The sequence below is a fragment of the Nanorana parkeri genome, unplaced genomic scaffold (assembly GCF_000935625.1).
Source record: "Nanorana parkeri isolate BGI_ZX_2015 unplaced genomic scaffold, ASM93562v1 scaffold1846, whole genome shotgun sequence".
In the NCBI taxonomy this organism is placed as follows: Eukaryota; Metazoa; Chordata; class Amphibia; order Anura; family Dicroglossidae; genus Nanorana; species Nanorana parkeri.
In genome coordinates this window covers 154,187-167,925 of record NW_017308114.1, presented here as the reverse complement: position 1 = coordinate 167,925, position 13,739 = coordinate 154,187, and the positions used below count along the sequence as shown (strand labels likewise).

General features: G+C 45.7%; 1 protein-coding gene across 1 annotated transcript in view; it reads left to right on the top strand.

Annotated features, from left to right (window-relative positions):
- The window catches only part of LOC108799884 (transient receptor potential cation channel subfamily M member 2-like), an 85,797-nt gene that overhangs the window by 52,465 nt on the left and 19,593 nt on the right, over positions 1–13,739 (top strand). The window contains exons 23-27 of the mRNA XM_018571818.1: positions 2,506–2,624; positions 3,470–3,605; positions 6,562–6,733; positions 7,647–7,824; positions 9,146–9,327. Of these exons, the coding sequence (XP_018427320.1) occupies positions 2,506–2,624; positions 3,470–3,605; positions 6,562–6,733; positions 7,647–7,824; positions 9,146–9,327 (787 nt within the window). The remainder of the gene's footprint in view (positions 1–2,505; positions 2,625–3,469; positions 3,606–6,561; positions 6,734–7,646; positions 7,825–9,145; positions 9,328–13,739) is intronic.

The following is a 13,739-nucleotide window of genomic DNA, read 5'->3' as shown; positions in this document are numbered from 1 at the left end:
TTATTTTCTCCCCCTCAGAACCAGATAACTCAGGCCCCCCTCTCTCTCTGTAACCTTGGCTGGAAGTCTGAGCTGATATGATGTATCAATGTACCATAAGATTCTAGGAATTGTTTAGTGCTTCTCCCGGACCACTTTGATGGTTACAACTTTACCTCTTTATGTATGTTCCGTTTATGATTCACTATATTTGACAAGTGACATGTGTTTTAATGTACTTGAAATCTGTTTACATGAAAAGTAAAATAAAAATCTTTTGAAACATAAAAGTAGGGAGGCACCGATACTTTTCAGATACCAGTGCCGATATCAGAGCCGATACTTGACATTTTCATGAGAACTGCCAGGGTTGCAGCTGGGACCGGGCTCTGGCGCTCTGGTGTCATCCGCAAACACGGAAATATCGCTGTTAACACCCTCCCCGTACTTGGGCAAGTATCGTTACTTGTATCTGTGAGGACTTGTGCAAGTATCAGTACTTGTATCTGTGAGGACTTGTGCAAGTATCAGTACTTGTATCTGTGAGGACTTGGACAAGTATCAGTGCTTGTATCTGTGAGGACTGGACAAGTATCAGTACTTGTATCTGTGAGGACTTGGACAAGTATCAGTGCTTGTATCTGTGAGGACTGGACAAGTATCAGTACTTGTATCTGTGAGGACTGGACAAGTATCAGTACTTGTATTTGTGAGGACTCGGGTAAGTATCAGTGCTTGTATCTGTGAGTACTTGGACAAGTATCAGTACTTGTATTTGTGAGGACTCGGGTAAGTATCAGTGCTTGTATCTGTGAGTACTTGGACAAGTATCAGTACTTGTATTTGTGAGGACTCGGGCAAGTATCAGTACATGTATCAGTGAGTACTTGGGCAAGTATCAGTAAATGTATATGTGAGGACGTGTGCAAGTATCAGTACTTGTATCTGTGAGGACTTGGACAAGTATCAGTACTTGTATCTGTGAGGACTTGGACAAGTATCAGTGCTTGTATCTGTGAGGACTTGGACAAGTATCAGTGCTTGTATCTGTGAGTACTTGGGCAAGTATCAGTACTTGTATCTGCGAGGATTTGGGCAAGTATCAGTACTTGTAACCCTGGTAAAAACCAGTGGAGCCGTGGACAGGCCAAAAGGCAGAGCCACAACTGAAAGTTAGTGTTTCCCAAAGTAAAACGCAGACAGCATTGATGAGAAGGGACAATTGGCACATGCAGGTAGGTATCCTTGATGCCAACTGATGCTAAGAAATATCTCTACAGGAGGGAGGAAATTATAAAGTGTGCCGATGCCATACAGAACTTGTGTACCAGCAAGAACTGGTTTAGTGACTTCAGGTCCAGGATGGGCTGTACTCTCCCATTTGGCTTGGGAACTGAGAACAGATTGGAGTAGAACCTTTCAATCCCACATGCCCGGGAGGTCTCAATCCCAGATGGCCACAGAGGCTAACAAACCCCCCCCCCCCCACTTGTACAAGCAAGGGAACCCCCTCATTCAATGCTTTCATTAGGAAGGTCATGGGTGGAAAGAGTAATCTTGAGCAGCAAGCGAAAAGGCCAAGGTTTTGTGAGCTAGATCCGGTTAAGAACCGGCTAGGAAGAGTTCTTTTGTCCCTCTTGGGCCTCCACCTCCAGGTCTAGGACAGCCCCACCACTTGTGTAAGCTGTGTTCCCTCCAAATCTGTAAAAGCCTAAAAAAAAAAGAAAATGAATGCACCCACCACATCTCAGGACTGAAAAGCTGCAAAAAAATAATAATTTTTTGTTATTGGGTTTAGATACACTTAAATTGTAAACATCCTCAGACTTCCAGCACCAGAAAAAGACATATAGCAATGCAAAAACATACAGGCATATACATATAAACATCCATCATAAATAGTCATCAAGTTATTATATATTATTTGAACTATAAATTAACATCCTAGAAGTGGTTAAGACCAAGGGGGATCTTGGAGCGCAGTTTAAAAAGACATTGCTTGCTCCAGGAGTCTCATTTGTGATGTAAACTCCCACTGTGTGCAAAAACACCCGCACAAAAAGAATAAGAGGACATTTCTACCTTTATATGTCTCCCAAAAATTATTTTGAGCTTATTGGACATAACGCCTTTTCATTATGTTCATTACAGTGATGCTCCCCAGTTCTAATGCTAAGAGGTCACATTGTACTTCCCACATACTACAGAGAGCATGCAGAGGAAGTTACAAACTCCCCTGTAACAGCAGATGCAGAGCAAGTCCTGCCTGTCAAAATGACAGCTGGGGTTTTCTAGCAAGATCGGCAGGGGGAGCAGGAGCTAGGGGATGCGGAACAGGGGGCGCCGCGAGTTGTGTGCTGAACTGCCCTGATCTTAGCAGTACCAGTGAGGATGTCGGCCGTACGCCATTTTGAATGTTTGCTGATCTTCTCTCTGTTCTGTTCCAGCCGGTCTGGCTGTCTGCTGATCTGTATATATCTCAAGTCATGCTCTAATTCTTTGGTTGTCCTGTCCTCTGCCTCCCAGCTGTTGTATGACCCGGAGCAACGTGGCTTTGTGAAGAAGTCGGTCCAATACATCACAGAGTTTTGGAATCAGGTGGATTCGATGGCTTTGGGTTTATTCGCTGTGGGGCTGATATGCAGGTGAGGCGTCTAGCAATAGCCCTGTCCGTGTGACTTTAATAAAGTGAACTTCTACTTAAGCAGTGTCTAACTAGAGAGGATGTAGTGCACCAACGTTTTCAATCTCATATCATGTACATGGACTGGCAGGAGAAGACAGTGCAGGGACAGGTAACCTTTTGAAATAGGGAAGGCCCCCAAAGCAAAGTCATATTCCAGCTGCCATTCTTCCAGAATCTAATTTTAAGAAAACTGGTGCAAAGTGCCAACTGCAGCCAGTCAGTTCCCCTCTTTCTTTTACCTTGATTGGATGCTATGAACTGGAAGCTTCATGTTTTCCTCCAGTTCCCAAAAGCAGGGAACATTTATTTCTTGCTAAATACAAGACAAATGTCGTACCCCCTTACCCCTAAGTGGTTAGGAATGACCCCTAGGTGGCTAGGAAGGATAGCATTTAAATCTTCAGTCCCTGGGCCCCTGGCACTTGCCCCAGGCTGAGTCAAAGCCCAAGCAGAAATTATTCTAAGCAGACATTCTCCCCAAGCAGAACCCAGAAAAAGAGATAACATTCTGGAAAGGTGACCCAAATATTTATCCTCTCCCAAGCCGTACCTCTGAACAAGGACCCTATGGATTGTTTGGGTCAGAAACATTCATAATTAAAGGAACTGACCTTCCCATAGAGCCCAGAAGTAACACACTAAATCTTATTAGGGGTACTACAGCATAGGACGGGGTCCCTACACAGACACATTATGATTTTGCTGTTTCTTATAAATGAAGCCCAGTAACCACAATCTTACATTCTCTCAGATAGGGATGTTGTAGTATTTCACACTTCTAATAGCCCCTCTTGCTGTATCTAGATGGGTTCGGACAGATACCGTCTATCTGGGTCGTGTGTTTCTGTCTCTAGACTTCATGATATTCTGCATCCGCCTCATGCACATCTTCTCTGTCAGCAAGGTTCTGGGTCCTAAGATTATCATCCTCCGCCGAATGGTAAGACTGCTATCTAGCACAGTTTACAAATGTCTACTTATCAATCTTGAAGGATAATTTATCATGCTACAGTTCCGTTATATGGTCAAATGTTCATAGGCATCTGACAATCACACCTACATAAGCTTGTTGTGTTTGGTTATGTGTTTAGATGAAGCACTGAGATCTTGAGGAATGCTGAATTAGGTTTTCTTAAGCACATGCAATGCAATATGACATTCAGCTTCTCTCAAAGGAAACTGTGACGATCCTTTGGCAATGGCTTGGTGAGTGCATGCGCAGTCATTGCTTCTGATGAGCAATATTGCATGTCGATAATGGCTGGCTCCTGAGTGTCCCTTAGCAGATGACACTTCACGTCGATGTGCTTGGTTCCAGGGTTGACCCTTTCTGATTGCGTCAGCTTTATACATCCCTGGTTGTCTTCAAAGATTGGGATGGGGTTTGACATCGTCTACGCCCATGTCCATCAAAAGCTGGCAAATCCATATTGCTTCTTTTTTTAAATTTTTACTTCTTGCTTTCTCTGCTCGTCTTTCCAGATTTAAGTCCTTTTTCAGGTGACCAGTCTTTTTACAGAGAAAACACACTCTGCTTTCTTTGTTTTGCTTAGGGCTCTCATGCTCATTAAGGGCTTTCTTGTTTACTTCATTGTGCATATTTTCTTTCCTTCTGTCATATTCATTGATTAATTTTCATTTGGTGTATTCTAGTGTTAGTTCCTGCTCAGGTCTGGTTTCTAGAGCGTTAAAGGAGAACCATGAGGTGAGTGCTTTTCACTCACCTCATAGTTCTATCCGACCTGTGACAATGAGACTGTCACAGGTCGGCTCAGTAGATCGGGAGGTGAGCGAACACATGCCGGTGTTCGCTCACTTGTCTATCCTGTCATGGCTCTCTGCCGTGACATGGGAAGGGATGGATTCCCCCCTCCGATCCGCCAGCGCTGACTGGCGGAACAGACGGGGGAGGGGGCGGGTACAGCTGGCTCTGCCTCTAGATAGGCAGAGCCAGCTGTCACTCACGCAGCTGGGCGGATCTCGACATCGATGTCGGGATCCGCTCCCGCTGCGGCATCTCAGTATACCGCGAGCTGTTGCTCGCGGTATACTGAGCTTAGGGTGACGGGAGGACGCTAGTTTGTGTACTCCCGTTACCCTAAGGAGAACTATGGGGAAAAGCCCTAACCCCATAGTTCTCCTTTAATAAGAGCACTGTATGACTCTGGAAGGCTGCCTAGCAGTAATGCCACCACATGGTTATCTCTAATTTCCTCTCCAATTGCACGTAGCTGTTCTACAATTTCCAGCATGGCATTCACGTGTTTACACATTTCCTGGCCTTTTTCTAGCCTCATCTTATATAGCTTGCGTAGCAGATATAGTTTACTGTTTAGGTTTTAACGCTTATGCAGTTTTTGTAATGCAGTCCACATACCTTTAGCTGTATTCTATTTTCTTCTGTGGATGAGCTGGTCATCTTTCAATAGCAGACTTATAATTGCTTTTGCTTGCCTGTTCTTCTTGTCCCATTCCTCCGTGGGTCCATTAGTGGGTCTGTCTGTACTCAGTACTCGCCACAAGTCGTCTTTGCTTAGCAGGGCCAGTGCTGCCACTAGGCAGCCACCTAGGGTGCACTGCTGCCTAGGGAGCAGCCTCGATCACTCACCCCCCCCCCCCCCCTTCATTGCACCCTCCGTCTATTTCAAATTGCAAACACCAATAGCAGGCTGGCTATTGCACCCACCCACTGAGCGGAGGAGCAGAACTGAGAGGCAACTCTCTCTTGGTGGGTTTTCAATAGCCAGACTGCTATTGGCTATTTTAAATTAAATTACATCCACCTGTTGCCTGCGGAAGCTATCCGGCAGGAGAATGGGGGTTGCGCGGGGGGCTGGGGGGTGCAGTAGCTGGTCTTGCCTAGGGTGCAAAATAGTCTAGCACCGGCCCTGTTGCTTAGCAGCATTTCAAGCTTGAGCTTCCATAGCTGGTAGTTGATATTGTTGAGCTTTGCAATTGCAAACTTCTTATCTGAACAGCTCACCCTCTTTCAGTAGCTTGGATGCAGATCTTGTTGACTTGCAGTGTTCTGTTCAGTGTCTGGGCCCATAAAATGTTGGTCATGTGTTTAGATGAAGCACTGAGATCTTGAGGAATGCTAAATTAAGTTTTATTTGCTTAGAAGAACATTAAACCATTGAAAAACAGCATTGTGAAGGAAACATGGAGAAAATAATTTTCTGTGTATCATAGATAAGCATGCACTGTGAGACTAACATTGCACTACAGCGCCATCTACAGTTCAAAAGACATATTAAAGTATGTTAGAATATGCTGTTGTATTTCTAACATGCTAGACTTCCTGTGTCAAAATCATGGGTATTAAATTGGGTTCCCCTCCCCATTCTTTCCAGTTATAACAGCTTTCACTCTTCTGGAAGGCTTTCCAAAATATTTTGGAGTCTGTCTACAGGAATTTGTGAGGTCGGGTACTGATGTTGGATCAGAATACCCGGCTCACAATCAGGGCTCTAGTTCATTTCAAAGATGTTCATTAGGGTTGAAGTCAGGACTCTTTGCAAGCCACTCAAGTTCCTCCACACCAACCTGGTCAAACTGTGTCTTTATGGACCTGGCTTTGCGCACAGGGGGATAGCGATGTTGGAACAAAAAAGGGCCTTCTCCAAATTGTTACCACAACATTGTAGGTGCACAATTGCCTTAAATGTCTTTGAATACTGTGGCATTAACAGTACCATTCACTGGAAACACCTGAAGTCAATAATCCAGAGGGGTGTCAGTATACTTTTGGCCATATAGTGGGTGTGATGGTCAGGTGTCCACAAATATTTGGCTATATAGTGTATCAATCATCAGTCATTATAACACAACTGAGAACTAAGTCAGAAGAAACAGATGTTATACTTGTAAGAACATTAATCTTTGGTGTCTTCCAGGTTAAAGACATCTTCTTCTTCCTCTTCCTCTTGGCCATTTGGATTGTATCGTACGGAGTGGCGAAGCAGGCCATTTTAATTACCAATGAAGACCGGTTGTACTGGATTTTCCGCAACGTGGTCTACGAACCCTACCTCACCCTCTTTGGTCAGCTTCCTTCAGATGTAGACAGTAAGTTACCTGGTGGTTCTTTTGGTAAACTTGTTCGTCCCGGCTGCGGCGGTCACAGTATACCTTGAGCTGTAGCCCGCTATATACTGAGCTTTGGGTCACGGGAGGATGCTAGTATATGTCCTCCTGTGACCCTTAAGAGAACTATGGGGAAAAACACTGACCCCATAGTTCTCTTTTCATATCAAGAGGGATAACATCCACTCCAATCAGCCGCCATGTAGGTCTCATACATAATTTTGACTCATCGTGTATGAAATTTAGAGTGCTGGAAAGAGTACAGTACATGATAGTAATAGTGGGGGTGGGGAGGTGATATTGTCTCAGAAGTACTTAGGAGGGAAACTAGATGGATATATACACTACAGGGGACTAAGTCTCCAGCCCTGAATGAGGTTATAAGTTACAAACCTTTCATATGCTAAAAGTAAAATGTTTGATTTCTTTTTAGCAGCACACCCGCCCCCCCATCCAAATCTTTGATTTATTATTTTCCCATTCAGTCCGCTGTGCAGAGCAAGATGAAACGTACAGCGAGTCATTTATAAACCATTCGCATGGCAAACAGCTATGTGAATGAGATCTGCTGTTCATTGTGGCCACTAGAGGGAGCCGAGGAGCACCTCGGCTCCCTCTAGTGGCCATGACAGGCTGTGCATCTCTTTCGCATAGCTGTTTGCTATGCAAAATGTTTATAAAGCATCACCCTAAGCGTATTGCCAGCTTTATTGTGGGCTTGTGATATCCCAAAAAATTGAGTTTAGGGAGGTCAATTCAAACTTTTATAACTTAAATGTGGCATTTTCTGCTTTATTTTATTGCAATTTTGCTGATTGGCTGCTACAGCATCTTTATTTTAACACAGTTGTAGGTCATTATGATGAGGGGGGTACATAACCTTCCTGTTTTTTAGGTTTAAATTTTGACCCAACAAAATGTTCCCAAAATGGCACCGACCCGACCCTGCCAAAATGTGTTTTCAATGATGGATCCAAAGCTCTGTTCCCAGAGTGGCTGACCATAATTCTCATGTGCCTGTATCTCCTCCTGGCCAACATCCTTCTGCTCAATCTGCTTATCGCCATGTTCAGGTAAGAAGATGACTGACAATTCCCATCTGCTGAAAACAATTGCTGATGTACACTGTATTGTTCAGCCACTCTCTTTAGGTGGAGTCTCTTTGAAGGGCACAGCCTCTCATACCAGTCCAAAACACTGCAATTGCAAGAGCCAAAATCTGCACCCAGTTTGGCTGTTTAAAATACCTTCTCCCTGGCACTGTCCCCCAAAGACTGACTGCTTTTGGTCCAGCACAAGTCCTCTCCTGGGTTGAATGATGACGTGCATAAATTTAACCCACCTCCCGTGAGCCCAGGACATCATGGACCCATCCCTTGGGGGTGACTCGTCACAGCACTCTGCTCACACAGTACACTGCTGCAAAGTAATGATGTCAGAGCCGTTCTCTTCATCATTGAGGACCACCCAGTGCCAGAAAACAGTTAAAGGAGAACTATGAGGTGGGTGCTTTTCACTCACCTCATAGTTCTAGCCGACCTGTGACAATGAGACTGTCACAGGTCGGCTCAGTAGATCGGGAAGTGAGCGAACACATACCGGCGTTCGCTCACTTCTCGATCCTGTCATGGCAGAGAGCTGTGACAGGGGAGGGGCTGGATTCCCCCCTCCCCTGTCCGATCCTCCAGCGCTGACTGGACGGGCGGGTAAAGCTGGCTCTGCCTCTAGATAGGCAGAGCCAGCTGTCACTCACGCAGCTGGGCGGATCCAGACATAATTGTCGGGATCCGCTTCAGCTGCGGCGTCTCAGTATACCGCGAGCTACTGCTCGCGGTATACTGAGCCTAGGGTGACGGGAGGACGCTAGTTTGTGTCCTCCCGTTACCCTTAGGAGAACTATGGGGAAAAGCCCTGACCCCATAGTTCTCCTTTAAGGAGGAAGAGAACTCCACTTGTTACATGACCAACCTGTAGACAGCTATAAAAATGTAATTATACAAAATTAAAAAAGGGGGGGGGGGAGTTGCTTTGTGTAAGAGTGCGTGGGATGGGACTGGAATGTTTTAAGCAGAACACCAACATGCTAAGGGCTCAGAGCTGGGGAGGCTTATTCAAATCATAACTACAGTCTCCCATCTGCATGTCTCCTAGTGTTACATTATACACATTGATGTGGGGTCAGGTATGTATGCAGATTGCTCACAAAGGTCAGTCCAGACATTTATCAGGATACATCACAGAAATAAATGCAAACTCAGAAACTGAGCTTTATTTGTATTTATAACTCCTTTATAGTTGCATTTCCTTCGATAGTCTGTGAGAATGTTGTAAAGAAGTATATTTTATAATGCTGATAGCCGTGAAAGTAACCATATTGTTTTTCCTGTCCAACAGTTATACATTCGTAGAGGTGGAAAGTCACACAGATCAGGTCTGGAAATTCCACCGATTTGGCCTAATTAAAGAATATAATGAGCGTCCTGCGGCTCCGCCTCCATTTATCCTCCTGGCTCACTTCTATGACTTCCTGAAACATATAGTTTGTAGACGTCCAGCCCATGGCCACAAAGTATTGAGTAAGTGTGACTCCCTGGGGGGCTCCAAGCACATTAACAGGAAGGCTGCTGATAATGCTGGTCCCAGGATAAGCCACAGAGGCCGCTGCCATTGTGGCCCTTGCATGTGGGAGCTGGTATGAAATGATAAACCACATGTCGTAAACTCGGGATGAGAAGCTTTAGTTCCATGATGCTGCATAAATGGCAAATGCTGCAAAATTCCAATTCTATCAGTAAGATCTCTGCAATGAGTTCCTGAGTCCACACACCTGGGGTGCTTGTTAGGATGGGTTCCCACCATCCCTTCTGGGTTTTATATTTATTTTATCTTGTGGAGAGTGTAACAGGATGAGCTGGAACACACAAAGGTGGGTGGAAACACCCAAAACTCCCAGATGGACAGGAACAAAGTTAGGAACTATGGCAGAGATCTCGTTGTTGGAGTATCACAGATACACTATATTACCAAAAGTATTGGGACACCCCTCCAAATCATTGGATTCAGATCCGTGAAAGTTCCTTGCTACTAAATATTCCACGGTCACCTGTTAGTGGTATTATAATGTAGCCCCTATATTGTTATATACCTATGCTACTATAGAAATGTGGATTCTGACTCTAAACAGTTAATTGTCTCTGTGTGTGAAGAGAGGCAGAGACTTGTGGAGATTGTAGTACAGAGCAGATATGGATACATTGCTGAAAGGACGTTGAGAACTACATCTCCCAGGATGCTGTGCGAGAGGAAGCAGGAGGACTAGGGGCGGTAGATACTGAGCGTGCCCAGGCTAGGACCGGGATGTGAAGTGTGCGGATGTATGTGATACTGTGTGAGTGAAGGCTGCCTGCAACAGGGCCGTGTGGTCACCTCTGCCTGATAGGGACACACAGGCTCTCTACTGCAGTGCGCAAAGACTATTCCCCGGTTGCGGAGCAAAAGAGATGGTGATTGAGTGCCTACACTGTGGCCTAGTGACGCGTTAGCAGCGGGGATATCGCGGCCTGGTCGTGCGGCCGATCCAGCCCCTGGAGTGACCCAGGCAGCCCAACTTGAGCGGAGCCAGCGGTGATCGCTGTCAGAGATCCTAGATGACCCTAGACGAGCGGTGATGTGTTCCAGGAAACCCTAGACGAGCAGTGATGTGTTCCAGGAGGCCATAGATGACTTTTCCTTCCTCCTCAGTGTCGTTCTGATGAAAGTGGGACTTTCATCTGCTGCTAAAAGACATCATCTTTCCAAGATAACCCTAGGAGCGGTGAGAGGCCTCTGGGCCAATCTGACAATGTACTTTTACACATCTGCTACACAGTATGGGCCCCAACGTTGGCTAGCCTCGGATATTACTACTGGCCAGTAGTCTAGAGGGGGTGTGTTACTTCCCAGGCGAGATATTATTGTTGAATTTATTAATCGCAAGATATACCCCTGAGACAGTCTGGCATCAAAGGTTTCCGTATAGGCAATAGATAGCTGCAGTGACTGGGTGCCAGAGTGCCTTAGCCTGTCATTGATTGTACTGTATGTGACTGGTAGACCACCAAGAGTATTGTTTTGGATTATTCAGCCATTAAATCCTTTACAAAACTCTTCAAAGGTGTGTTGGTGTGCTGTGGATCCACCATTGGGCGGTACATTGGTGCAGGACAGAAAGATCCGTTACAACCAGCGGCTCCTGCGGGGGTAGCGCTACAATAACAAAGTGGAAGCAACTGGGAACAACAGCAACTCAGCCACGAAGTGGTCGGCCACGTCACATGACAGAGCGGGGTCAGCGCATGATGAAACGCGCAGTGCACAGAAGTCGCCAACTGTCTGCAGAGTCAATAGCTACAGACCTCCAAACTCCATGCGGCCTTCAGATTGGCACAACAACAGTGCGTAGAGAGCTTCATGGAATGGGTTTCCATGGCCGAGCAGCTGCATCCAAGCCTTACATCACCAAGTGCAATGCAAAGCGTGGGATGCCGCGGTGTAAAGCACGCCGCCACTGGACTCTAGAGAAGTGGAGGCGTGTTCTCTGGAGGGACCAATCACGCTTCTCTGTCTGGCAATCTGATAGGCGTGTCTGGGTTTGGCAGTTGCCAGGAGAACGGTACTTGCCTGACTGCATTGTGCCAAGTGTAAAGTTTGGGGGAGGGGGGATTATGGAGGGGGGGTGTTTTTCAGGGGTTGGGCTTGGCCCCTTAGTTCCAGTGAAGGGAACTCTTAAGGCCTCAGCACACCAAGACATTTTGGACAATTTCATGCTCCCAACTATGTGGGAACAGTTTGGGGATGGCCCTTTCCTGTTCCAAAATGACTGAGGAACTTGACTGGCCTGCACAGAGTCCTGACCTCACCCCCATAGAACACCTTTGGGATGAATAAAAGCGGAGACTGCGAGCCCGGCCTTCTCCTCCAACATCAGTACCTGATCTCACAAATGGCCCAACATTCCCATAGTCACACTCCTAAACCTTGTGGATGCCTTCCCAGAAGAGGCGGAGCTGTTATAGCTGCAAAGGGCGGAGCCAACCCAATATTGAACCCTACTGTACTAAGACTGGGATGCCATTAAAGTTCATGTGCGTGTAAAGGCGTCCCAATACTTTTGGTAATATAGTGTATATTAGAATTCAGGGGCTGAGCCTGCCCGCCAGGCTTCACCTATATCTACAAATATCAGTTTTCTTAGGATTGACCCTTAAAGCCTCGGTATTGCATATTGCAATGTTTGGTTGAAGTGCCCATTATGTCATAGCAAGAAAATAAGGCAGAGAATAAGGTTGTCGCCTCTCTCTGCCCATAGATATTTGTTCAGATTGGATTGTCAGTGAGGGAAATACCATTCCACTTTTTCAGGACTTCTATACATAAAAAGAGGAATCAATATGTTGCCAACATTTATGTAAACCTGGCTGGGCTCATTAGAAGATACTTTATGGTCAGATTTCTGTGCTGGGCTTTACTGATAGTATCTTGTATGAATAGATAACGTTCACAAATGTGCCTTCTTGGAAGTTTCATAAGCACATTTTGCATGTTGTAAATGCAACCTGAATGCACTTCTTGTTTGAGCAACGAGCCTGTTTGGGAGGATTTCTAAACTGGATGAGCTATCTGTATCGGCTTGCAGCATGCATGTATACCAGGCTACTACTGGCTGCTCTGCAGTCTGCGCAGGAAGTCTGTTGTCTGGCTCGCCAGCATTTCTGATCTTCTGTTCGGTGTGCCTCAAAGACAGAAGTACAACAGAGAAGCCCACAATCCGCATCCAGCCACCAATTAATACATTATCCTGAAATATGTCAGAACATTTCCATTCCTTCTTGACAGTGGCGTCACAAGGGGGGTGCGGCCCGCACCCGGGTGACACCATTGGAGGGGTGACACCAAAATGGCTCACAGTCATTTTGGTGTCTCCCCCCTCTAAAAAGTCGGGCGCTTGGTCATGGACCGAACGCCCGACAGTATCAGGAGAGAGGAGGGGACCCGGCGGCATACCTTATCCCGCCGGGTGACTGTCCCCTCCTCTCTCTGCCGACGTCCATCACCAAGATGGCCGCCGGCAGTTATCAGAATACTGCCGCGCGTGCGCGATGACTCCATCGCGCACGCGCGTGGTGACTTTCACGCGCATGCGCAGTGACGTCTCGGCGGGGTGACACTCACACAACACCCTCACACAACACACGGACAGGTTGTAATATGTACACTATAGTCAATATGTACAAACCCAATTCCAAAAATGTTGGGACGCTGTGTAAAATCTACATAAAAAACAGAACGCAATGATTTGCAAATCTCATAAACTCATATTTTATTCACAATAGAAAACAGAAAACATATCAAATGTTTAAACTGAGAAAAATGGACCATTTTAAGAAAAAAATCAGGTAATTTTGAAATTGATGGCAGCAACATGTCTCAAAGAAGTTGGGTCAGGGCAACAAAAAGCTGGCAAAGCAAGTGGTAGTGACAAGGAAGAGCTGGAAGAACATTTTGCAATTAATTAGGACCATAATTGACGACAGGTCATTCACATGATTGGGTATAAAAAGAGCATCTTAGTGAGTCAGAGTGTCTCAGAAGTAAAGATGGGCCGAGGTTCACCAATCTGTGAAAAGCTGCGTCTACAAATTTTCAAACAATTTCAGAATAATGTTCCTCAATGTAAAAGACTTTAAATATCTCATCATCTGCGTGTACCATAATATCATCAAAAGATTCAGAGAATCTGGAGAAATCTCTGTGTGCGGAGGGACAAGGCCGAAACGCAATATTGGATAGCGGTGACCTTCGGGTCCTCAGACGGCACTGCGTTAAAATCAGTCATAATTCTCTGATGGACATCACTGCATGTGCTCAGGAATACTTCCAAAAATCACTGTCTGTGAACACAGCTCGCCATGCCAACCAAAAATGAAAGTTAAAGCTCTATCATGCAGAG